Source organism: Lycium barbarum, chromosome 9, assembly GCF_019175385.1.
Source record: "Lycium barbarum isolate Lr01 chromosome 9, ASM1917538v2, whole genome shotgun sequence".
NCBI lineage: Eukaryota > Viridiplantae > Streptophyta > Magnoliopsida > Solanales > Solanaceae > Lycium > Lycium barbarum.
In genome coordinates this window covers 119,783,728-119,808,541 of record NC_083345.1, presented here as the reverse complement: position 1 = coordinate 119,808,541, position 24,814 = coordinate 119,783,728, and the positions used below count along the sequence as shown (strand labels likewise).

Here is a 24,814-nt window from a genome sequence, read left to right as displayed (position 1 = left end):
TTTTCACTTTTAAAAATAATATAAATCTAAAGAATAGATATTGACATTATTGTCATTCCAGTGTTAGATATGAATTACTTTTGTTAGCATTAGTATTGATTTGATTTTTGTTGAGTTTTATTTGAGTTACTAATATCATTGGGCTATAAAACTTATTGGACCATTCAAAATTCTAATTCCAAACTTGAAATAATATGTTAAAAAACAAAACACTATGAAAAAGTTAAAGAAATATTTATAAATTACATTATAAATAAATGTTTTTATGTATAAAATATGTTTGAAATTTTATAAATGTAATGTCGGGTTGGTTTGATTCGGTTTGACTTTTTTAGTTAAAACTAAACCAAACTAATAGTGTTCGGGTTTTTCTTTTTAAAATCAAACCAAGTCAAACCAAATCATTAGTCGGGTTTTTTTTCTCGGTTTGGTTCGGGTTATCGATTTAGTGCGATTTGTCGGTTTGTTTTGTACACCCCTAGTCAAATATAGCAATCTTCCAAAGAGCCTTTGATATGTAGTGACATCCTGATAAGGTGGATCATTTGTAATGCCCTCATGTTCACCATAATCAACAGTAGTAATCTTGACATTAGCCTTCAAAGGAGTGTGCACTGCTTTAGCATTACTGAGCCCTGAATTTGATATCAATTCAAGTGCATATTTCCTTTGATTGAGTAAATTCCTGTGTTTGATCTCAACATCTCAATGCCAAGAAAATATTTGAGGTTGCCAAGGTCCTTCATTTTGAATTTACTATGTAGCGAGGCCTTCAATTCTTGAATTAGACTGGTGCTACTGCCAGTGAGTAACAGATCATCCACATAGATGAGTATAATAGCTATATCATTTCGAGACTTCTTTGTGAATAAAGAGTGATCACTTGGACTCTGAATGTACCCTGTATCAATCAAGGCTTCAGCTAACTTGAGGTTCCATTGTCTTGAAGCCTGTTTCAAATTATATAATGACTTAAGCAACTTGCCCACCTTGTACTCCCCCTGTCTTTGGAACCCTTGAGGTAAGTCCATATAGACCTCTTCATGTAAATCTCCTTGCAAAAAAGCGTTATTGACATCCATTTGATAAATAGACCAATTAGAGGATGCTGCTAGGCTAATAACAGTTCTCACAACGGTGAAAAAGGATCTAAAAAATTGCTCATGGAGACATTGGCAAAAGTTATAACGGGTCAGATTTTGATCCGCTGGGTTACACTATTCTAACCCGTTTTAACTGAATAATTTAATAAGTCATGTTAAGTTCAACCTGTTGGGTCAAGTCAATAAATGGGTCATGACCCAACCTGTAGAAATACTGGATGAGTTGAGCGGATTTGGGTTGATTTTGTCACCCTACCCTTAATATATGTGTGTAGGTCGTAATTGCTCCCCAGTTAGTCTTCTAATTATGCTCCATCAGGTATTGTGTGAAATAAAGACATATTTGGCCCAACTTAGTAACAATAAGAACATGGTTGGACTAAACTATTAACATATTACAAATAATAGAAATTTTGCGCAATTAAAGAACATTTTTTTTTACTCTTTTCCTTATACAATATTAATTAAGTGTTTTTTACATGCTTATTTTAGAAATTTTAAATGTTTGGCTAAGTTGTTTTTAAAAAAATAAGTACTTCTGAATGGTTGTGGAATTTGTTTTTCCAAAGCTGAAAAAAACAACTTTACTTATAAGCATATTGGGAACCTTTGCCAAACACAAATTGCTAATTTAATTAATAATGGCAAAATATTTTTCTATTTGATTAGCCGAACATGAATTATCATTCCAAAAGTACTTTCTCAAAAAATACATATGACAAACTACATTTTTCTGTATAAGTAGAGTTTGAATGTTTGGTCAAATATTTTATGACTCTGTGAGTTAAAATGATTAGGGTCACGCAGGCTAAATAATCAGTCCGACCTTTATTCATCCAACATTTTTTTTTATTTCCACGCGGTGTCTGGTAATTGCATTGCAGCCTAACAATATCCTTATTCACTCAATTATTTTTTTTTCACACGCGGTGTCCGACACCCGCATTGAAGTCCAACCATATTCAAATAGAGTGTTGTAGGACCTATTTCGGAGATAACACTTCCCACAAGATTTTTTCCATTCCTAGCCTTTAGTTAAAGATGGAGGAACCCCAACCATCCCATCCCAATCCATGTTGGTCTTATTCCCCCAATTTAAAATCATTCTTCATGTATTTATTTATTCATTTTTAAATACAAAATAAAAATAGCAAAATACTTTTCTTTTTATTTATTTTAGCTAATCAATAATTTTATTTTATTTTTATAAAAAAGTAGTCATATTTTATGTTTTGCTAAATTTGGCATGGCACATTTTGGCTACATAAGTTGCCTCAATTTGGAGCTATCGCTATTGACATTTTGGCACATCATCAGGTAAACTTTTTCCTCAAAATTATTTAAAACTACAAATTGTTAATAGCGCTTACGTTTGAATCAATCTGGTGTGTATGTGTGTGTGTGTGTGTTGGTTTTCCTTGTAAGCTGCTGCTACTGGAATATATCACTTTCTAAGGGTGGGAGGTAGGAGGTAGGAGGTAGGCAGGGGGTAGGTGGGGTGAGGGTGGTGGGGGCTGTGGGTTGGTGGTGGTGGTGGTGGGGTGGGGTGGGGGTGCGGTGGAAGTAGGGGTTACGGAGGGGGTGTGGTAGGTGTGTGTGGTGGGGGGGGGGGGTGACTGGATTGTGCGGGGGTTGGGGGTGGGCGTGGGGGTAGGTACATGGCTCTTATTTTAATGCCATCCTGCTTGTTTTTTTTTTTTTTTGAGCCAAGAGTCTATGCACACAACCTCTCTACCCTACAAAAGTAGGCACAAAGGTAGGGTAAGGTCTGCGTAGCGTATATATGAGGCCACCTTGTGGGAATACACTTGATATGTTATTGTTGTTGTCGTTTGAGAAAACAATTGAGATAGGGTATATTCATGTATCAGATTTAAGGTGTTTGTGTTAATGTTTCTAAGAGTTACCTTTTGAGTTCAGACTACACTGGAGCTCCATCAACTTTACCAAATTGCAACTGAAGCAGTTGTTGTCCATGGAAACGCAGAAGAAAATCATGCTGAGAGGAGACCGACTCAGCGATTTGCCGGAGCCAATTCTAATTCACATCCTCTCTATGTTGCCGGACGGTGGTAAAGAAGTTGTTAGAACTAGTGTATTGTCTACACGATGGAGGTTTCTTTGGAAATCCGTTCCGGTATCACTTGATTTCGACTTCCTTACTAGTGACAGCGAAAACGACACTCTTGATTACCTAGCTTCAATCCACAGAGAACTTTATTATTGGAGGTCTTCCCACAAAATCCGGAGATTTAGGGTGTGGCGCCTTTGCTACGAGGAACGTTATGCTAAAGATGTTGATTTATGGGTACATTTTGCTACTAAACTTGCTAATGTTGAAGAATTTCAACTTGGACTTTTCCGTATGAAGGGCAAAAGATATGAGTTTCCTCAGTTTGCATATAAAAATGTGTCGTTGAGGAATTTGGTTTTATGGCACTGCCAATTGAACCCTTCTGGCAGTGTTAACTGGATTAATCTCGTTTCTCTTTCAATTGGTGAGGTGGAATTGACGGAGGGTGTCATGGAGAAGGTATTATCTGGTTGTCCTAACTTGGAGTGCTTGGAACTAGATGATGTTTCGGGCATACGTTGTTTGGAAATCAGCTCTGTGAAGCTGAGAGAACTGACCATACAAGACTACAACGATGAACTTTGGCTCGAAATAATAGCCCCGTATATACAAAAATTGGAACTTTCGGGGTTTTGCTGTGAGATACGAATAAGACAGAGAAATGTGGCATCACTAGTTACTGCAATGCTTCATTTAAATATCGAAAACAACTTGGAGAAGAAAATTAGCAATTTGAAGGAACTTCTTCATAGTGTTGCCCATGTCGAGGATCTTAAATTGGGTACCTACTGCATCGAGGTTTGTTCATACTGTTCACTGTCCAAAATTCAGAATCTTTTTTGGGACTTTTTATTATTAGCTGTTGATTCATCACTTTGGTAACATTAGCAGTGCCACTACTTATGATAATATTTGGATGATTAACTGTTGAGAATAAAGAGTTTGCAATTTATAGAACAACATGTGAATTTGGATTGATTTACATTGACCATACTCTTTAAGTCATGTTGATGGGCTTTCCCAAGTGTTTAAAGGTCCATCTTTGGATTCTCAAACCAACCATAACACTTTGATGTGGCAAAATGCAGTCGTATAGTCCAAGCTGTTTTTATGAATTATTCAACAATTTGCATTTCATTTATTAAGTATGTCATGTTTCCTTGTCTTGACATAGTGGTTTGTCTATTTTGTTTATAAGTGCCTGTCCATCTTGGAGTTGAAACGGTGGCAGTTTCCACCATCAAGCCGGAAATTCTTAGAACTTAGCGTAGCCTTTGAACAGTTGGACTTCCCTGGAATTTGCAGCTTTCTACAGAGCTCATTGGATCTTGAGACATTAGTCATTGATTGGTACGATAACAGACCAAGAGTAAGTTTCTTTTAGACCTTTATTTTTGTTACTTCATGTTAGTCATAGCAAACAACTATTAGTAGATGAAGAAGATGATATATATCAACATTTCTGATCTTAAGTACTTCAGGAAAAAAATTCATAATTTCTTCTTAATTTAAACCACCCTAGCAATATATTTTATAGATATTGATAAAATGTTACAATGAGGGGGACTTGACTGCCTTACCTTTTAAAAAATGGTAAGACTTGAACCGGTTTAGTCCTCAAGTATAGAGAAGATCAAGGAGGTAAACCTCTAATTTGTAAGACTTGAACTGGTTCAGTATTTGACAAAAGTGTAGGAGATAAGCGTTTAATGCGTAAGCAAAAAGTGTGTATAGGAGAAGGACTCCCGTTTGCAATTTGAAACAAAACTAGCTTAAGTACTTAATGAGCTTCACAACAATATCTTCTAACTTGTGGCATCTGTACATTGTTTCATAAGAACTAAAAAAGAGAAAAAGTGAGACAAGTAACATGTGAGCGGAGAGAAGGATCAAACCGGGAAGTTCTTATTGCATCATTGGAGATAAACTTTGGGATTTCTTTCGAAGTCAAAAGGAAGGGAGCTTCCACTTGTCAAGGCTTAATTTCCCTCTAGCTTCTCTTGTTAGTGAGTTAAAGCTGAAAATGTTATTCTCTGTATCCACTAGGTGACTGTATCTAGCTAAAGGATCACCCACACCATTGGCTTCTGCGTAACAGTGTGTCACCTCGACTTATGAATCAATTCTTTAATCTTTTCAATAATAGGGTCATATTGCCAAGAAGGTTTTGCAACTCGCTCGACAACATTCACAGTGAATAAAGTCATCTTCCTCCGAAATGTTACTGATACCTTGTTCAAGAAACCATTTGGAAAGTACAAACACTTCAGCCGTAATTTTTGTTCAAATTCTGCTTTTCTAGTCTCAAAAGTTGATAATTTCTCTTTGTTAAATCTGCTTCAGTTCCATGCTTATTATTCCTTTTTCTTGTAAGATATTCAGAAGAACTTTTTTGTTCTCTCAATTTATTTTCTTTCATAAAATAGTTCAGCTTGCATTGCTTTGACAGTAATTTCATGTTGTCCACTATCAAAATTGATTGGTCTTGGTCACTACCCAGTGTAATCCCACAATAGTGGGGTCTGGGGAGGGTAAGATGTACGCAGCCTTACCCCTACCTGGGTAGGGAGGCTGTTTCCGATTGACCCTCGGCAACCCTCCTCCTTTATCCGGGCTTGGGACCGGCAATGTGAGCGAGCTCACACAGGCGGAGTTACTATCAAAATTGATTCTATGAGTAAATTTTTTTTGTAGTTGTTGGAAAAAGATATTTAACAAGGGATAGTACTCACCTTCATGCGAGGGGATGAATGATCAGATGCGTTGAAACATTTTTTTGTTGTTTGCATGTACTAACCACATTGTAACAATTGCTAAGGACTTGAGATTATCCTTGAATTTAAAATTTCATCACCTTTTAATTTTATCCACAATCAATTCCTTGGCTTTGTACTTCCATCTAAGGAGAATAGCTGGTTAATATAGCGGATTCCTTCCTACAGGACCTGTTGTCAAGGTACATAAATGAGGATGAACAGATCAAGAGGTTTGAGACACATAACTCTAATTGCTCGTTTCCACATCTGAAGACCATTAAGATCATTAACTTTTATGGATCTGTGCTGCCATTGGTGAAATATTTACTCAAGCATGCAACTGTGCTAGAAAAGTTTGTCATTGTTGCCGCATTCGAAGAGAGTGATGTGTCTCCGGATTACTTTGAAATGGCACAGGAGTTCCTAAGTTTTCCAAGATCCTCTCCGCACGCTTCAGTTATCTTTTCTTATTGATAACCTTTGGCCCCTATTGTTTCTATTAATCGCGACATACCTAACATTTGTTACTTTATTTTTGAAACTGGTTTGAGCTGATAGACAAGGCTTTGATTGTACTTGTGAGTATCCAAGGAGTTATTAGTAGTTCTTCATGTCTAAGTAACAATGTGTTCATTCTCTAATCATCATGTAAGAAAGCTTGTTCTAAATGTTTGGTGATTTCAGTTCATATTGCTGAATTCTGATCATGCTTTTATACTATGAAAATTTAAGTTTGAAAATCATTTCGCAAGAATTGTACTTCAAGATTCATTGCTTGTCCAATCACTTGTTTCTTTCGCCTATGTTATTTTAATTGGTGGAAAAGAAACTTTAAAATACTTAAATTCTCCCACCACCTTTTTGCACAACTAGAATAGTTGCTCTCTCCCACTTTATTTATTTTCGAAACAAAGACTTGGAGGGAGACAAGGGCGGAGCTAGAACCACTGTTGCAGAAAAAGTTCAGAAACAAAGAACCACTGTTCCGAATTATTCAGAGCAAAAAAAGGTTCAGAAGCTACTTCTACTTGGATGTGAAAGTTCCAGAACAAGGACTATTTTCAAACAGGTATTGCCTTTTTGGCTGTCTAAGTTGTTTATTGCATGGCCTTGTTAGAAGAAATGTTTTTTCTATATGAACTTTTTTATAGCTGAAGTCAAGCTTCTATATATGGCATCTCTAAGAAATTTTTTTGGTGGTTCTGTATATCCACAAACATTTGGAAATGCCTGTATACAGCTTGCTTATTTGTCTGTTTACTCTTTTTGAGAATGGTAACAAGTATTATATAAAAACAGCACAAAGATTGTGCTGAAAACCAAATGTACAAAGGAAAGCAAGAAATACATCCCTTTTCTTCTTACAATGAACCTATGACATCTATCTGTGTATCCACATCTTTTACCATTCTTCTTTACACCAAAAAATGAAATAAAAGTACATCTTGACTCTCTGCACATTACTAGACTTATCTTCAAAGCATCTTGCATTTCTTTCCTTTCAATGGTCCGCCATATGCAAGCTGGGATAACTTTCCACCATTTTTTCTGTCAGACAGATTCCTCTGTTTCTTCTAGCAAAGCTAATAGCTCCCCAACAGATTTGCAAATACTTGGAAACAGATTTGCATGATGTGGCAGGAATTCAGTAGTAATACAAGAATCCGAGTATGGAATTAGGAGCAATTTCATGTTAGGATTCAAACTTTTGATGTAAAAAGTATCTCTTTGAGCACATCCAAATTCCTAAAATTACCTAATTCTAAGGGAGTCAGGGCATTATTACACAAAAATCCTGGATTGGTCCTTTTTTTTGGTGTTTTTTTGATAACCAGTTATGGATTGGTCCTTAGCAGTATCCAAACCTACTTTTAGCGAAAGAGCAGGAGGCTATATCAATGTCCTAAAAAAAATGTCATCCAATAAGCTATGGAAGTAACTTCGCCATGAAAATACATGCATTAAATCGTTCGCATTCTCAAAAGAAATAATGTAGTGTGCATTTCTTCCAACTTTTATGGTGGTATCAACAACGCATTTGACCCTAGAAGGAATTCAATACCTTCTTCCCAGATTCCCGACTCAAAATGCAGCCAACAATATAGCAAAATTAAAATACGCAAGGGGAACCACTTTATAGTTCAACTAGTTTTAATTAGAAGACGATACCAGATTGAAATGATAAGGCATATTTGGTAGTGAAAACGGAGATAGTTCTGGAATATTGCAGCACCCAAGACCAGCTAGCTGATCTACTGACGATGTTTTCATCAAAAGAGAAGTTCTGTTATTTTAGAGGATTGATTGGTGTCTGTAACTTTGAATCAAGGGGGAACTGTTGTGGACTGTTGTTCCTTCATTTAAGTTGTAGCGGATAAATGAGAGCTAGTAAAAAGTAGTTGCTAATAAGTAGCTAGTAGTGGAGGAGTAAGCCAGTTTAGTAGCTTTATCTGTTTGATATAAGGCTATATAAAGGAACTCTATGTTGGTTTTTAATATATGATTAGAAACAATAAAGCAGTCCATCAGAGCCTTTAGTTTCCTTCTTTGTTAAATCTCTGTTATCCCCCTTTTTCCCAACAATTATAAGAGGTAGCTCTGGCTATAGTATTTGACCTGGTATGAAGTATAAAGAAGAAATATTCTTGACAATGCAATTATGCGAATATGTATAACATATCAAAAAATGCTCCAAAAATCTTATGGCTATAAACATGTCATGTCTTATGTATAAGAGAGTGGCTTAAGTGCAAAATAGAATGTAAGAATTAAATAATAGAAAAGAGTGCCATATTAAATGAAATAGAGGGAGCATATTTTACTGATTTTGAAACAAATTTAGACTACATGCCAAGAGTTAGTCAACCTGAAGAGTAAAATATCTAAAAAAATCCAAATCAAACTATGAAAAGAGCCCAAAAGAAAATGATTGCAAAATGAAAGAAGACTAATCAAGTAAACCGCGAAATCTAAAAGTCAATTATTTTTCCTAAGAACAGAAGCAAACCACTCATTCCATAATCAAACGAACGTCCAGAAATGAGACAAAGAAGATGTTCTTGAATTAACATCTTGTATATATTGACAAGTAAATTGACAGAAAGCTATCAAATTTACCAAAAACTAATTTAAAAGACTGATTTGAGTGCACGATGTCCAGTTATGCTGAACAACACTTAAGGCTAATAGGGTGCGCCTCAAATCTTTTTTTTTTTTTCCCTAAAAAATTCAGTTTATCACTCCAGAGGATAGTCATAGAAAGGAATATATCATAGATTTGCAGTAAGTTCATATTCAACAAAAAAATTCCGTGCCCTTTCTATAGTTTGTGTTCATAACAGAAACAAGCCCTTGGATATGTAATGATTCTTGAAATACTGTTTAGGAGAGATGATTTCAAATCTTTAACTTTGATAGTATGAAAACATGATCAGGATTCAACGATTTGAACAGAAATCACAAAATATATAGAGCAATCCTTCTGAAATGATGATCCGAGATATACACTGTTACTTAGAAATGAAGAATTACTAACCACCCCTTTGATACTGACAAGTATAATTCCAACCCTGTCTATAAGCTACTAACCAGTTTCAACCATAAAGTAACAGATGTAAAGTATGTTGCAATTAATAATTTGAATAAGAAAAGATAACTGACGCATGCGGAGAGGATCTTGGAAAGCTTAAGAACTCCTGTTTCATTTTAACGTAATCACTCTCTTTGAATCTCCAGCAATGACGAATTTTTCTAGCACGGTTGCATGCTTGAGCAAATATTTTACCAATAGTACTACTGACTTATTTTCACTTAGGCATCCATAAAGGTCAATGATCTTGATGGTCTTTAGATGTAGCAATGAGCATTTAGTATAATGTGCCTCAAACCTCCTGCTTCGTTCATGCTCATTTGTGTACTTTGACAGCAGGTTCTGCAAGAAAAACTCAGCTATACGGTTCTTCTCCTTAGATAAAAGTAGAAAGCCAAGAAGTTGATTATGGATAAAATGAAAAGGTGATGAACTTTTAGATTAAAGCAACATATCAAGTACTTAGCAAATGTTACAAAGTTCAACGAAGCTGATCCTTTTTCTCCTGGCATTAAGTCGAGTACTATCCCCTTGTTTTCCTACAACTATAAAAAAGTGGATGGTAGAACTGGCTTTACTCCTAGAATCAATTGCCATAGTGATAACATGACATTGCTGTCAAAGCAACTCAAGTTGCACCATTTTGTTTAGTAAAATAAATAGAGAGAACAAAAATTTCCTCTAAACGTCTAAATAAAACAGAATAATAAGCACATTGCTGCGGCAGATTTAGATAAGAGAAACCATCAACTTCAAGATTAGCAGATTCTGAAATTCTTGTAAATTCAAATGATATTTATAGAATTTGAACAACATACCCTTGGAGCAATTTCTGTGAACATATCGAGAAATTCTCACATCGATGTACAAGCACTATTGTAAAATAGTGTAGACCTAATCTAGGATGGGTAAAACTACACACAGATAGCAGTTACAGAGAACAACGATGTGGACCAGTAAGGAGCAACAATATGACTGAAGCATTTTCCCTTTCCTATGGGCTTAAATGGCTTCCGAACATGGTAATTTTGAAAGCCTCAGCGCTCGCGTTCTACGGGGAACTTTTTGACTATTTAACCTTTCATCAAAGCTGGAAGCAAAGGGTGAAACTAGTACGTTATGGAGATAACCTCTTTTGTAATTCTGCACCTTTTGTTCTTTCATTTTGCATCTTCTTGATGCCATTAGTGAACCTTTTTACTTCACAAAAGAAAAAGTACTTAGAAATCTTCTCTTTAGTTGAGGATTGAAGCGGTTCAATTCTTACCTATTTTTTGAAGAGGTAGTGCAGTCAAATCCGCCTCTTTGAACCTTATAGCATTATCAATTAAATATACATACCACTAAGGTGCCCTTTACTCAAGTTTTATGATTTCTTTCATAATATATATATATATATATATATATATATATCTCCATCCCTAGCCACATTTTCCTAGGAGAGTGTAACACCTCGTACCTCCTAACTAAGTTACATTCATGATTCGAGATTTAGGAACCAAGACAGAAGTATTGGGATTAGAAAATTTGCCTAGAACGATAAAAGTATGTTTTATGTCAAAATGTACGGGACGTACTTCTTGAACATACCTCACATGGGAAAATCAGAAGTCACTGGAATTTGACAATTTCACGTACGTGCAAGTTCAACGGCCCGTATTTCGGGCCATGCTCTTAAGGCGTACAATTTATACGGGCTGTACTTTAATGTACGAGCCATACTTTTTATCACGTACCTCACAGACTAAAATTCGTAGCTTCTGGAAATTGACATACGAGGTACGTCCTTAATGTACAGAACGTACAATAATGTACGGGCCGTACATTATGCCCGTACTTCTTCCCGCTGGTTCAAAAGTATAAATACATGGGTTTAGTTATTAATCCCACTTTTCATATTCCCAAGCCCTAGCACAAATATCATCTCCTCCCACAATTAAAATACATCAAAGTAAGTCTATTCCAAGCCTATATCCATGATTTCCAAATGAGAATTCATTAATCCTAGCCTAGGGTTTTCAAGCAAATCCATCACAAGTATTCAAGACTAAGGCTTTGGGATTCTCCTTTAAAATTCAGACTTTTATACAAGTTATGGAGCATTAACAGGTATGTAGGGTTTCTATCTACGTGTGGGAACATCATTGTTCTTCGTCACGCCACGTTCTTCCATGATTATAGGAAATTTCACTAAAACCAGGGTTCCCAGCCATGTTCATGATAACCCTAAGTATATGTACTAGGATATCCCATGTTTGTATGATTAATTCGTTATTGTGTTGTTAATATCGTTATTGTGTTGTTAATATTTCATTCTGGTTATTGAGAATCTGTTCGTAATTCATGAAAACCCATACGTTGCATGCCATGGGTTCTTAAATACAAGATATGAACGATTATGCATATTTTCATGAAAATCTACATGCTTTCAAGTTTTCACACAAGTTACACTACATACTTATATCCATGCTAATACTATACTATACTCATGAATCATGTTCACAAGCCATATTTATGAATCGAGTTTGCAAGTCATGCTTACAAGCCATGTTATACATACCAGTGGCCCAGATGCCAACTATATCTCTGTTAATGCTTTTAGGAGTAGCATAGGTTTACCGATCTGCCCAGATTAGGACGACACTTCACACAGTTGAATTGGATCCATTTTCATGTCATGCTAATGTCACGCCCCGAACCATGGCCTAGGCGTAACACTAACACTCGGTGCCTAACTGTATGTGACCAAGCGAATCCATAGGCTGGCTGAATCAACATGTGCTATCGAAACATGCAATAATAAGGAAATAAGACTAACACATGCTGATCTACTAAAAGTCTGACTGAAAATATATTAAATGCGAAAATAGTGGTTAAAGTCTGAAACATCTGAATAAATAGCCAACAAGGCTAATACATAAAAGACTGTTAATATCTGGCTAACTGAACTATGTCTATGAAGCCTCTATGAATACCGAAAAGATAACTGCCTAAAACTGGACAACCTGAAAGCAGGATAACGCCCCGGAGGAACTGGGGCTCACCAATCAGCTGATATGAGCGGTCCCGGTTGTTACACCTTGTAGTCGCGTACATGGAATCTATTGGGCGTTAGTTGGTTAAGTCTAGACGTGGCATATTCATCCCATGGTTACGAGGGTTTGAGTTCATATAATAATCTATGGAAGACTCGGGGACCAAGCAAATTAAGAAAAATTAAATGTGTCGAAAATTTTGAAACAGGATTTTAGTCAACTTTGGAGGGGTATATCTTCATGAATATTAGGAGTTTTAAGGTGTTTCAAAATTCAAAGATGAAGTACGTCGAGTCTAGTTTATAATGTAACAAACCGCTCGTCGATTGAATATCGGAGTAGAGAATTATAGACGTTAGAAACTGAGCCGACGAGCAGAAACAGCACTGCTACAGTACTGTAGCTACAGTGCTGCGGCCAGCCCATATAAAAAGGGTCAAACCCTCATTTTTCTCATCCAAAAATCTCTAACATGTTCCAGAAATTTCAGCTCCAAAAAGGCTCTTAAATCTCACATAGAAGTGAAGATTTGAGCAAAATTCTAAGCTCTAGAGTGCTAATCCAAGTCCGGACAACGTATAGTCACGAGTATCATATCATTTTGTGTTGAAGCTAGATTGGAAACAAGTGGGTATTGAAGATCTTGCCACTTTAGTGAAAAATAAGGTATGAATCATTGAATCTTTTTCTTATTAATCTTGATTAAGGAATAGCTACAAGAATAAGAGTTGTAGTTTATTGTATTGATGTTGTTGACTTATGGATTGGGGTTTGAAGAAGGTTTTGAGTGAAAATATATATAATTGTCTTGTAGAATGTTAAGAATGATGTTGTTGATGTTGTTGGTATTGTTTGGGAGTTTGTTTTGGGTATTTGGGAGAAACCGATGATATAGGGGAAATGCTGCCCAAATTTTTGTAACCCCAAATTGGACTTCCATAAATGGGTGCTCATGAGTTGATGGAAATATGCAAATTAGTCTTCCAAAATTAATACTTATAAGTTGATGGATTTATGATGAAGGTGTGATTAATGATATCGTTCTCGATGTATAGGCTCGGGTGAAGGGCAAGCGTCGATATAAGGAATTCTTAAGTGGTGGCTCCACGAATAAGGTATGTAAGGTGTTCGTTCACTCTTTCTTTGGCACGAATCCAATTAGTATATAAACACGAGCGTTCCATAACAAATGCCACTTCATGCCTATGATCGTATTTCCAATCTTAAGGTCTCGTGGTTTGATTGGTTTTAAGACGTTATTTCACTCGTCGTCATCGATTAATCCTTTGGACTCGAGATGAATTCCATAAACTATTCGGGGGTTAACGACCTTATGTCACCCCGAAAGGCCAAGAATAAGATCCTTGATTTTCTCATGCAAAAACCAGCCTCAAAACAGTGCTACGGAAGGAAAACAGAGTTCTGCGCAGAAAGCTTTAGGCATTTGCGCTTTTCTTCCGCATCACGGAAGAAAAGCGGAAGCCCTCAGAACTCTGTGCTTTCCTTCCGCATCGCGGAAGGAAAGTGGAACTCTGCACAGTTTTTTTTTCAGTCCAATCCAATAATGGTATATACGTATATATATATGTATTGCACTATTTTACTACACCGTGCCGCGCTATAGTCGGTCGGGCATGGCGCGTAGATGCGCACACCACTACAGTGGGCATGTCATGATATTGCCCCGGACGCGGGAGGCCTGGACGCGGGCTAATGATGATAACACCGAGTCTTAATGGTCGGGCATGATTTTACATATATGACACCGAGCCTTACGGCCGAGCATGGATATTGTTTATTATATACAGATATATATATACATATGAGCATACAAATGATTTTATCATGCATTGCATATTGGTGCTACTTCCAGGTTTTCGATTTTTATTTTGCCTATACTAATGTTCCATTTTATCTTAGTTATTGTTGTTGCCCTCCTGCCTTACATACTCAGTACTTTATCCGTACTGACGTCCCGTTGTTTAGGACGCTGCATTTCGTGCTGCAGGTCCTGACAGATTCGTTGAAGAGCAACCACAGTAGGACTTCCCAGTTTCAGCGATGCTGGCAAGTACCTCTACTCCGGGCTTGCTATCTTTTGGGTATTTTTCTTTTGGTGTAATATATGTTCATATGTATACTCTTAGAGGCTCATGGACATTGTGGGATATGTAAATATTATGTATGGCCTTGCCGGCCTTGTTTTGGCTTCTTGACGTGTTTTAATTGCCTTGTCAGCTTTGAGATATTTTTGATGTTGTAGCGACCTTGTCAGTCCGCATGTGTATATATGTACCGATTTATCGAATACCTTCATGTTAGCTCCTTTCCCGCGAGCAGACGTTCTTAAATGTTAGTATGTGATGTCCAAGTAACAGATAAGCCATGTGACTTCGGCTTACGGGTCGAAGCCTGTCATACTCCTCGTCGGGGTGTGACACCGGTTAGCTGGATCGTCAACCTGTTTATCATTGCTTGCATATTGCTAAGCAATAAAAAGGGACATCAACACATTTGAATTGTACTGGTATGTAAAGCAACTGAAAGAAGAAATATAAGTACTGAAACTGAAAATCAATACTCTCTGTTCTGAACGAAGAATCACCTATATGACTATAAATAAAAACTGTCAACATCATTATTACCCCTCATAACAAGATTATACTCATAACATGCTAACAATTATAGCTCAAGTTAATTTACAACTCAAAATATCATCAATTCATATTTGAACTTTTCCCTATAACTCCTTTCACTTTCCAAGACTTGCTAAACCTTCAAATCAACTTAACATAAGAGATAAGATGAAGAACATACCTTGTATTTGAACAATTTCAACTCACACAACTTGCTCCAATACTTAATCCCCACAACTCCAAGTAAAAGCAAGAACATCCAACTTCTATAAATTAACTTAGGTTTTCAAGGTTGATCTTCTCTTGATTTGATTTGGAATGATTTAGAGTGTTCATGGATGTTAGAGGAAACTTAGAGAGACATTAGGGATTTATTTTGGTAAAAAAATGAGGCTCAAGTCGTGGGGAAATCAATATATAGGCCAAGTTCACCGACTTGCATTTGCTGGAAAATTTGGGCAAAGTACGTGATACTGTTCATCCCATATCAAAGTACGTGATACTGTTCATCCCATACTTTCAAGTACGTGCTATTGTTCATCACGTACTTGGAGGTAAAAAATTTCAACTTTCTGGAAATTTCGGGTAAGGTACGTCCAAAATGTATGGGACTTACATTTTTGTATGGGTCGTACTTTATCTGGTACTTGTCAGAATTGCGATCTGTTAGTTGAATTGGAAAAAAGACTCGCCGAACTTCAATTTACATAGGTTATGGATTCCGTAACTACTCATATTCTAGAAGATATACCTCTCTCAAATTGGACCAAAATTTCCTGTCGAAATTCTGCCAAGTTTTCCCGAAGTGTTGACAAATTTTAGTCCTTCAATTCGGTTGATCCCAGAACATTTAGACACTTGCTTAACACTTGTTTAAAGTATTCTTTAACCTTATAAGGCCCCCACAACCTCTCTGGGGTTACGTTAGTTTATTTATGACACAATCGATGTGGAAATTTACGAGGTGTAACAGAAAGAGAGTGTGTCAAACTCATGGACAATAATTGTAAAGTGAGAATGGCAATTAAGGCAAATTTCGCTTTGGGATTGCAAATAGTGGCCATCAAAAGGCACCTTGACCAGTCAATTGAAGTGTATCAAGAAATTGCTCAAAGGTTCAGGACAGAGGATGTTGAGACCACTGACATGTCAAGTGGATCACTGTTGCACATAATTGCTAGAAAACACTACTTTGTGTTAAGTGTTGGGTCATATGCTAAATTTCATCCAAGTTCAAAAGAGTCTCCTCTGAAGATTGGTAAGAGGGTACAGAAGTATCGTAAGAGGTGGAAGGACTTAGTCCTTACTCTCCCTCTGGAGATAACATTAGCTTGGTCGGATATGCTGAATATATTTAAACTAGATTCTTGGTAGATATGAAGAGTATTTATGGAATGGGACATTCTGAGGAATAATGTGAAGAAAGTGTCATTTTACATGAAGGTCTGCAAGATATACCAGTTTGGACTCATCCTCATCAAGGCTTTAAGAAGGAAGTATCTTGAGAGAAATCAGTTGGAGCTAGGTCTGTTCAAAATCATCCAATGGCTCCTCAATGCTCAACACAGTTTAAAAACGGGACTGAAGACAACAACATGTTATTATTAAAATAAATGTCACTATTTTGAACCTCCTTTAGAAAACAAATGGATTTTAAGATCATTCAAATGATCTTTTACATCTTCAAAAGGTTAAGGTTAGAGATCTATGTAAACGCAATTAATATACCAAAGACCCATTAATATGGTCTTAAAAGAATGAATTTAGCCAAGAATATGAACTCTTTTTTTCTGAGATACTAAATTATTTTTCCACATAAGAAAAACTAACATATCCAAGTTTAACATGCATGTCATAAATCATATGAATCAGTCAAACAACAAAGTACTAACATTCCATCTTGAAAATTATGAAGCACAGACAAACCATAATTCAGTACTCATCGCCCATAAAAACGTTATTTTTGATAACACCTTATCAAACTCAAACTCAAATATAATATGTACCCAACTTTTTGTTTTCTAATAATCACATAAAATCAAATTGGTTCACATATTAGGAACATATACCACCTCCGCTAATGTTTTTCAGATGTAAGCTTAAGAAGAATTTTTTTCCTTTTGCAAGAACTTAAGTAGTTCTTGAATCACCAAGATAAATAAATCCTGCTTACTAGCATCAAAGTCTTCTTCTTCTTCTTCTTCTTCTTCTTCTTCTTCTTCTTCTTCTTCTTCTTCTTCTTCTTCTTCTTCTTTTTCTTCTTCTTCTTCTTCTTCTTCTTCTTCTTGGGTGTACGACACAAAATTAGTTTAGTTAGCACAAATATGCTTACTAGCATCAAAGTCTAACACTCAATCTCATCTTTATCAATCCTGCACCCTTACCAATGACTACCTTCTCTCTCTTCCTATTTTCATGCAAAACCTAAATCACACATCTCAAACTTGAACATGGCCACCATGGCCACTGGTCAGGCCACCATGGGGGCTGACCAGTCGTCGCCTTTAGACATATAGACTGCTAGTACTTCACAAACTGTCCCTGCAAAAGTGCAATATGCTAATTTATTAAAACCTTTTGTACTAAATGATACTACTCAGCCACAAGTACAACCAATACCAATCAAGAAAATATCTTTTTTACAAGGACAACCATATGTAAAATGGACTGAAGATGAAGTGGCGCGGATGAATCTGTTAGAAAATCTCTAGTATGCAGTAGTTGGAAAGTTCTCGTATGGATGGCCGGATCTGGAACAATTGAAGGAAATTATACCTGCACAATGTGGAATTAAGGGTGAGTGTAAAGTAGGGTTCTTCGGGAATAGGCATGTGCTTATGAGATTATCACTATGGGAAGACTTTCTTAATCTAACATCAAAGCCTGCCTACTACATTCATGATAGAGAGGGATATGAATATCAAATGAGACCATTAATCTATGATTCAAAATTCAAGATTGATGAAGAAAATTCTAAGGCAATGGCCTGGATTTCATTCCCTAACTTACTGCCAACATACTTTCTGAAAGAATCTTTGTTTACTTTAGCATCTGCTGTGGGAACACCAGTACACTTGGATACGGCTACCATCAATAAAACTAGACCTAGTTGTGCTAGGGTCAAGGTTTTAGTGGATTTAATTAAAGATTTGCCCAAAGCAGTGAGAATGGACATAGAAGATGAAAAAACAGGGGCAACAAGGACTGTTTGGGTGCAAATACATTATGACTGTCTTCCAAAGTATTGCAAGAAATGTAGACTGCAAGGACATGATGAATATGATTGTAGTGTACTCAATCCAGAACTTGCACAATATGAGAATGAAGGAGAGGAAGACAAAGTGGAAGAAATCACAAAGGAAGATCAAGCAAAGCAACGAATTGGCACTAGAGTGGTCAACAATGGGGAAGAAAACAATAATATAGTGAAAGCAGATAGCAATAAGGAGGTGGTAGAACAAATGCAAAATTAGAAAAAGCAGAATATCAATAATAACAAGACATATGATGATTCCAAGAAGAAAGGGAAAGGTATAAACAAGGGCACTGGAAAGTATAACAATAGAGGTTATCACAATTCTGCAAGGATGTTACCTAGTGGAAAGATGATTGGCAATCCAAGAAATTGGCATGCAAAACAGATTGTTACTTATATCAGTAACAAGTTTAGCACATTGGAAAATCTGGAGAAAAAAGGGGAGGCACAGAAACAACATGGAGTTCAAATTGAGGCAAGTAAAGAGACAATAAAGACATGAATGGAAACAGCTTTTGGACAACAGTCGGGACCAAAAAGTGAAGCTCAGCAAAACCAAAAAGATCCTAAAGCAGATGATGAGAATAATCAAGCACAGGGCAAGTCTCAAACAACAAATAATGGGAACAACAATGACAAGCAGGGACAAAGTAAATCAGATACACAAGACTCTGAGAGAACAATCACTGATATGGAGGTTTATGCAACAAAACAAGCAGTACAGATTCAGAAGAAGATAGATGATTAAGAAGTTTCCCAAGCAGGTGAGATACAAATCAATGGAAATTCAGGAAAGGGGGATGGAAATGATAAAAGGGTTAGGAACTTACCAGAAGAACCTCCTGATGGGGAAGAAGTAGAGAAGCAGCTTGCTATCTATGAAAACCCTGCACAATAAGTAGGAACAGAAACATCAGCAGTGGCAGATAGTCATGAAGGGCACATTGACACAACTTGTAGTCAACCAGAGAAAACTGATGGGGAGGTGGGGGAAAATAGTAATAAAGCAACTGTTACAAAAGAAAATCACGAGGAATTGAGGGGAGGGGAAATAAGCAAAGAGCATGACAATAAAACACAATGTATAAATAAATAAAAAGATACATATGCCGAGAAGGAAGTGGATATTGGTGATGATAATGATATAGAAAATACTTCAACAGCAATAGATATGTGCAACAAAGGGGATATATCTCCAAGACAGGTGAACAAGGCAAAGAAAGATGTGAGACAGAATAAAACAAGGGATAAAAGTGTAACTCCTTAGGCGGGGGAGGTGTACTAACAAGGAAGGCTTATGCTAATACCAATTCTCAATGAATAACTCACTTATTTGGAATATAAGGTCTGTTAATACTCAGCAGGCCTTTGAAAGAGTGGTCTTACTCAATAAGTAAAAGCAGTTCAGTTTCATAGCTCTTATGGAGCCTTTTCAACACTGTAGGCACATTGACATGTATAAGTTATGGCTTAACATGGGGACAACATGGTACAACATAACTGGCAAAATTTGGGTTTTTGTTGAAGATAAGATGCAAGTGGAGATTCAAATGGATACTGATCAGATGTTGTCAATGAAACTAACCAATACTGATGATGGCCAGGAGTTATGTGTGACATTGGTATATGCTAGCACAGACAGGAACACTAGGATTGCTTTGTGGGATGATCTGTATAGCATTGCAACAAATATTCAGTTACCTTGGTTAATGGGAGGAGATTTCAATGTAATTACATATGACTCTGAAAAATATGGAGGATTGCTAGTATCATTCTCAGAAACAGAAGATTTTATACATTGTATAAACACATGCCAATTGACAGATATAGGATTTAAAGGAAGCATGTAAACTTAGTGGAATGGGAGATCAGATGATGCTTGCGTATTCAAGAGATTAGATAGGTGTTTGGGAAATCAAGCTTTACACCAGCTGTATCCAAACTTTGAAGTGGAACATCTGATTAAGCAAGGTTCAGATCATTCTCCTCTAGCCATAACTACCAGAGTGGACACTACTCCAATCAAGAAACCTTTCAAATTCTTGAATTTCTGGGTGGAGCATGAAACTTTTCTAGATGTGGTGAAAGAGAACTAGCAGGAATGGCACAGTCCTGACCCTTTTTTTAATTTCCATAATAAATTGAAAAAGGTAGGTAAGGCACTGGAAAAATGGGGTAGGGATACTTTTGGAGACATATTCAAACAAATAGCTATTTTGGAGGAGGTGGTTCAGGTACATGAGCAGGAATTTGAGCAGCAACCTACTAGCATGAACAGAGAGAAGCTTCAGAAGGTGCAGGTTTTATGCAATTGAGGAGAAATTTTGTAATGCAATGGTTTGCTGATGGAGATAGAAACACAAAGTTTTTCCATACTCATGTAAATGGAAAAACAAGAAGGCTTCAGTTAAAGAGGATTCAAAATCCTATGGGTGATTGGTTGGAAACAGAGGAAGATATTGCTCAAGAAGCTATCAGATTTTATGCTGATCAATTCAGAGAAGAAAATATTCCTTCTGATTTTGACATGCTACAAAACATACCAAAGATGATTTTAGCAGAGCAGAATGATACAATACAAGAGTTTCCAGAGGAAATGAGGTCAAAAAGGCAATATTTGGGTTGAATCCAGATAGTGCAGGGGGCTCAGATGGATATACTGGGAAGTTTTATCAAGCTTGTTAGGATATCATTGCTAAGGATTGTTGACACCCAATTTTGTCCCTCCTTTATTTCAATTTATTTACTCGGGCTTCTAAATTTATTGACGAGCTGAATACTTTATTTTCACTATTACTAATTTTCACTACTTTACTATCAACATTACGAGCACTACTTTATCACAATGACTCGTCATCATTTTATCTTCGGATTTTTGTGTTCGTTAAATTAATTATACTTTGTCAAGTTGTTTTTTTTACTTATTTATCATAGTAAATATATTGTACCAGTTATTAAATTAGAAGCTCAAGAATAATTAAATAGACGAGAAAGGATCAATGATTTTCACCTCATAAAAAATTGCTCGGAAGTATATCAATATTGGACTCATTTTGAAGCTCGTATTTTAAAACGACGTGTTATAATTTTTATTTTTGTCAAAATATTATTTTACAAGGGACAAATTCTTGATAATTCTTTTTACCTTTTTTCCCTATTCCATAAAAAATAAAATAAAAAATTCAAAAATTCTTTTCAAAGTTTCCATCTGGTGTCTTCTCCTTTTCCCCTTTTTTTTTGGGGTTCCACACGCAACTTTCCATTTTAATTTCTTCCTTCTTTTCTTTTTGGGGCTCCACATGTTTCCTCCTTTTTGACTTCATATCAGATTTTCCCTAAATTGCTCCTTCTTCCCCAATTTCAAAGGACACAATCTTTTTTACTGCCCCCTTCATTCCATCTCACTCTTTTCTTTCTCTTCTCCATCGCCTCTTCTGCCGGACCCCCTTTCCTTCTCCTCTCTCTTCTCTCTACCTGCTCCCTCCACTCTTTTCTGTCCCCTTCACGTTCCACCCCACTTCACCCGACACCCTTCCACTTCTCCTCTTTCCCACACCCTTCCACTTCTCCTCTTTCCCACGCCCTGCCATCTCCACTGCTGTCCCCCACGCCGCTTCTCTCTCATACGCTCCTCTTTACTTTAATACAAAGGAAGCCCTATAAATGAATCCTAGTGAAATCGTTTGGGGCAGGGGATTTTTTGGAGAGAAAACCCAATTAAATTTAGACAAGGAAGACCGGAAATCCTCTTAAAAAACACAAGATCGGGAATTTACAGATTCCCTTACAAAACGGAAGAACTTCTAGGTTGCGGTAATTCGAGTTTCGAAATCGTTCTTCGAGTTCGAGTATAAATCTGAGACTCATACCCCAGTTCACTGCACCAACAAAAGGTCAGTAATGCGCAAATCTCATCTCATAAATTTCCATTTCTAGTTTTATGTGAATTATTGTTTGGTATGGCTGTTGATACACTCTGACTTCATATATTCTGCTGAAAATATTTATTTGAACCTTAGGGACTGTTTTGGGGTTGGAAATTTCTTGAAGGAGACACTACGACATGATTTGTATATGTGTTTGTTGCTATGGGGTCTAAACCTGTTCATTATTTAATGTAGCAATAATGAGAGATAAACTTGAACTTGGGATTTTTCTGGATTCTGAGGAAATTTAGTACATGTTGTGGAATAGTTTTGGGATGCTTTGTTACTGGATGGATGTACCACTGCCACTTTCTTTGAATTAAGTAGAATAGATTTGTCGTGGGTGTGATCTGTCTGATCCCTTTTGAGTTCCTCAACGTAGTCTCCGATTTAAGCTAAAATCATGTCTATATACTCTTTGCTGGGATAGTTCTTTTTTGGAAATGGCTGCATATTTCGTGTCTAAGAATCCTAGCTGTGAAGTTTTTTTTTTGTTTTGATCTATTCCAGTCCGGAGACATATGAAAACGGATATATTCGATCGAGTCAGTAGTAATCCTGTCGACTTGTTTAGTTCAATTAAATTCAGTAATGAATGTGTGAGGATTAGAATGCCTATTGGCTTGCTTGGACTTCATTTTGATATTAAGGGAAAAACCATTCTTTAAATTCTATTTCGTTATGAGCTTTAGAACTAAAAACACTGTTTTATTGGGTTTGAGAATGTGGAGTTATAATTAGATTTGAGGACTGTCCGTTCTGCTTTCTCTTGATAAAAAATGTGCATTCCAGATCTGAAATCATGTTTCCTTCACGTTTCTGCCACCATAAGTTTAAAGAACGATTTTGCTTTTATAACGACACTTACTAATCAGCTGTAAGGATTTATATGACAGGGCAATAAATGTTGTTGTTAAGTCTATTTTAGCTTTCCTATCAGTACAATTAATTGAACTCGTTTGGTATATCGTCCCTGTCCTGAACTGTTTGGCATTTGTCTTTCTTTCCTATATATGTTGTCGTGGTATTTAACTAAGAATTCTGAAATATGGCATGATCTCCTGTACTGTCGATACTACAAAAATATCTCTGTGAACTTCATCCCTTGCAACTAATAAGAGTGACCCCAATTTTGAAAGACAAACAGAGATGAAAAGAGGTGGTAACCAGTTGGTCTTGCTAAATTCCATATCTAGACTATATTTAGATGTTTCTTTTAGATTTTCGACGAGTTCTAAACTGTCGGTATAGTTTAGTCATTTCGCTGTTATATTCTAAAGCTGAAACTGCCTCACTTTATTTGCTTCTTTGTTGTTTGGACATGTTATTTGGCATGCCCTCCTGTTCTTTCATTTTGTCTGCCTGACTGATGCTTGGACCTTACTGTCCATCTCATATGTTTTTTTTATAAAACATTAGTTACGGCTGAAGATTTTGTTTTGGACTGGATACTTCTTCGAATTAACATTATACATGTTTACATATTCATTGATTGTATACTAATTTTTTCCCTTTTTTTTATGCATGACATATCGCATACGGGTCCAAGCGACTCGTCATCTCCTTCCGCATTTTGGTGTTGGGCTAAAAGCCCAACGAAACTCCTCCTTCCTGTCCAGCCTCTGTCCGCAGCCCAAGTGGAAAACAAAATCTGGGCCAAAGCCCAATAAACCAGGACAGCCCACGGCAGCAAAATAAAGCAATTTACTGGGCCTAAGCCCAATAGCATAAACAGTTCGCAGCAATTGGGCCTTAATAAATGGGCCGTACCCATTTACTCTTTTCCTCTCTTCCTTATTTTATTATTGTGTATTCTTCCTTGTTTTTTTGTATGACTAACACTTTGTCTTATTCTTATTAACTTAGATGAATTCTAATAAATTAGTGGGTTTAATTTTAACATAAGGGATAGCTTAATTTAAGGGAGAGACTCACGATTAGCCCATAGATTTCATTCTCCTTCTATAGTTATTTATGACATCTATAATATTTTTTACATATTAGAATAATTGATTCTTAAAAAATAGTATGACTACATTTTCTAGCTAAGGGAATCATAATTTATTTTCATTATCTTAAAGAATTCAAACGTAATGAATAGACCAATATGAATTATAGCATACGTTTGCAAAAATGACCTTTTAGATTTATCCAAATTGCACATACTTTGATCGAGTATAGTTTCTAAGAAATGATAAAAGAGATAAAAGAAAACTATTTTCGTACTTTATTCATACTCTTAAAATACAAAATCATTAATATCTCACCATTTGATTGTTTTTCAAATATTTATCAAAATGCTGCATTAATTCATATTTTTTTTTCTACTCATATGTATCTTTGGCGAGCTTTATTTTTAAAATAACATCATTAGTTGAAACCTGAACAACATTTATAAGTCGTATTACGAAATAGCATTAAAGGTACTCTTTTTATACA

At 36.3% G+C, this 24,814-nt stretch overlaps 1 protein-coding gene across 2 annotated transcripts; it reads left to right on the top strand.

The window, feature by feature from the left end:
* Positions 1-2,203: 2,203 nt before the first annotated feature.
* On the top strand, positions 2,204-6,601 carry LOC132609669 (putative F-box protein At1g49610). 2 transcript variants are annotated; one of them, XM_060323757.1, is made up of 4 exons: positions 2,229-2,420; positions 3,024-3,975; positions 4,376-4,546; positions 6,120-6,601. In XM_060323757.1, the coding sequence occupies exons 1-4, from the start codon at positions 2,350-2,352 to the stop codon at positions 6,405-6,407; spliced, it is 1,482 nt and encodes a 493-aa protein (XP_060179740.1). In that variant the 5' UTR covers positions 2,229-2,349; the 3' UTR covers positions 6,408-6,601. The 2 variants fall into 2 exon arrangements, with proteins under 2 accessions (XP_060179741.1, XP_060179740.1); XM_060323758.1 differs by lacking the exon at positions 4,376-4,546 and having other exon boundaries at positions 2,204-2,420.
* The last annotated feature ends 18,213 nt before the right edge of the window (positions 6,602-24,814 follow it).

Excerpts from the sequence above, each read along its gene's own strand:
- LOC132609669 (XM_060323757.1), top strand. The coding sequence starts at position 2,350 with ATGGCACATTTTGGCTACATAAGTTGCCTCAATTTGGAGCTATCGCTA. Across the intron at positions 3,976-4,375 it reads TGGGTACCTACTGCATCGAG|TGCCTGTCCATCTTGGAGTT; the intron begins GTTTGTTCATAC and ends TTTGTTTATAAG. Across the intron at positions 4,547-6,119 it reads GGTACGATAACAGACCAAGA|GACCTGTTGTCAAGGTACAT; the intron begins GTAAGTTTCTTT and ends TCCTTCCTACAG.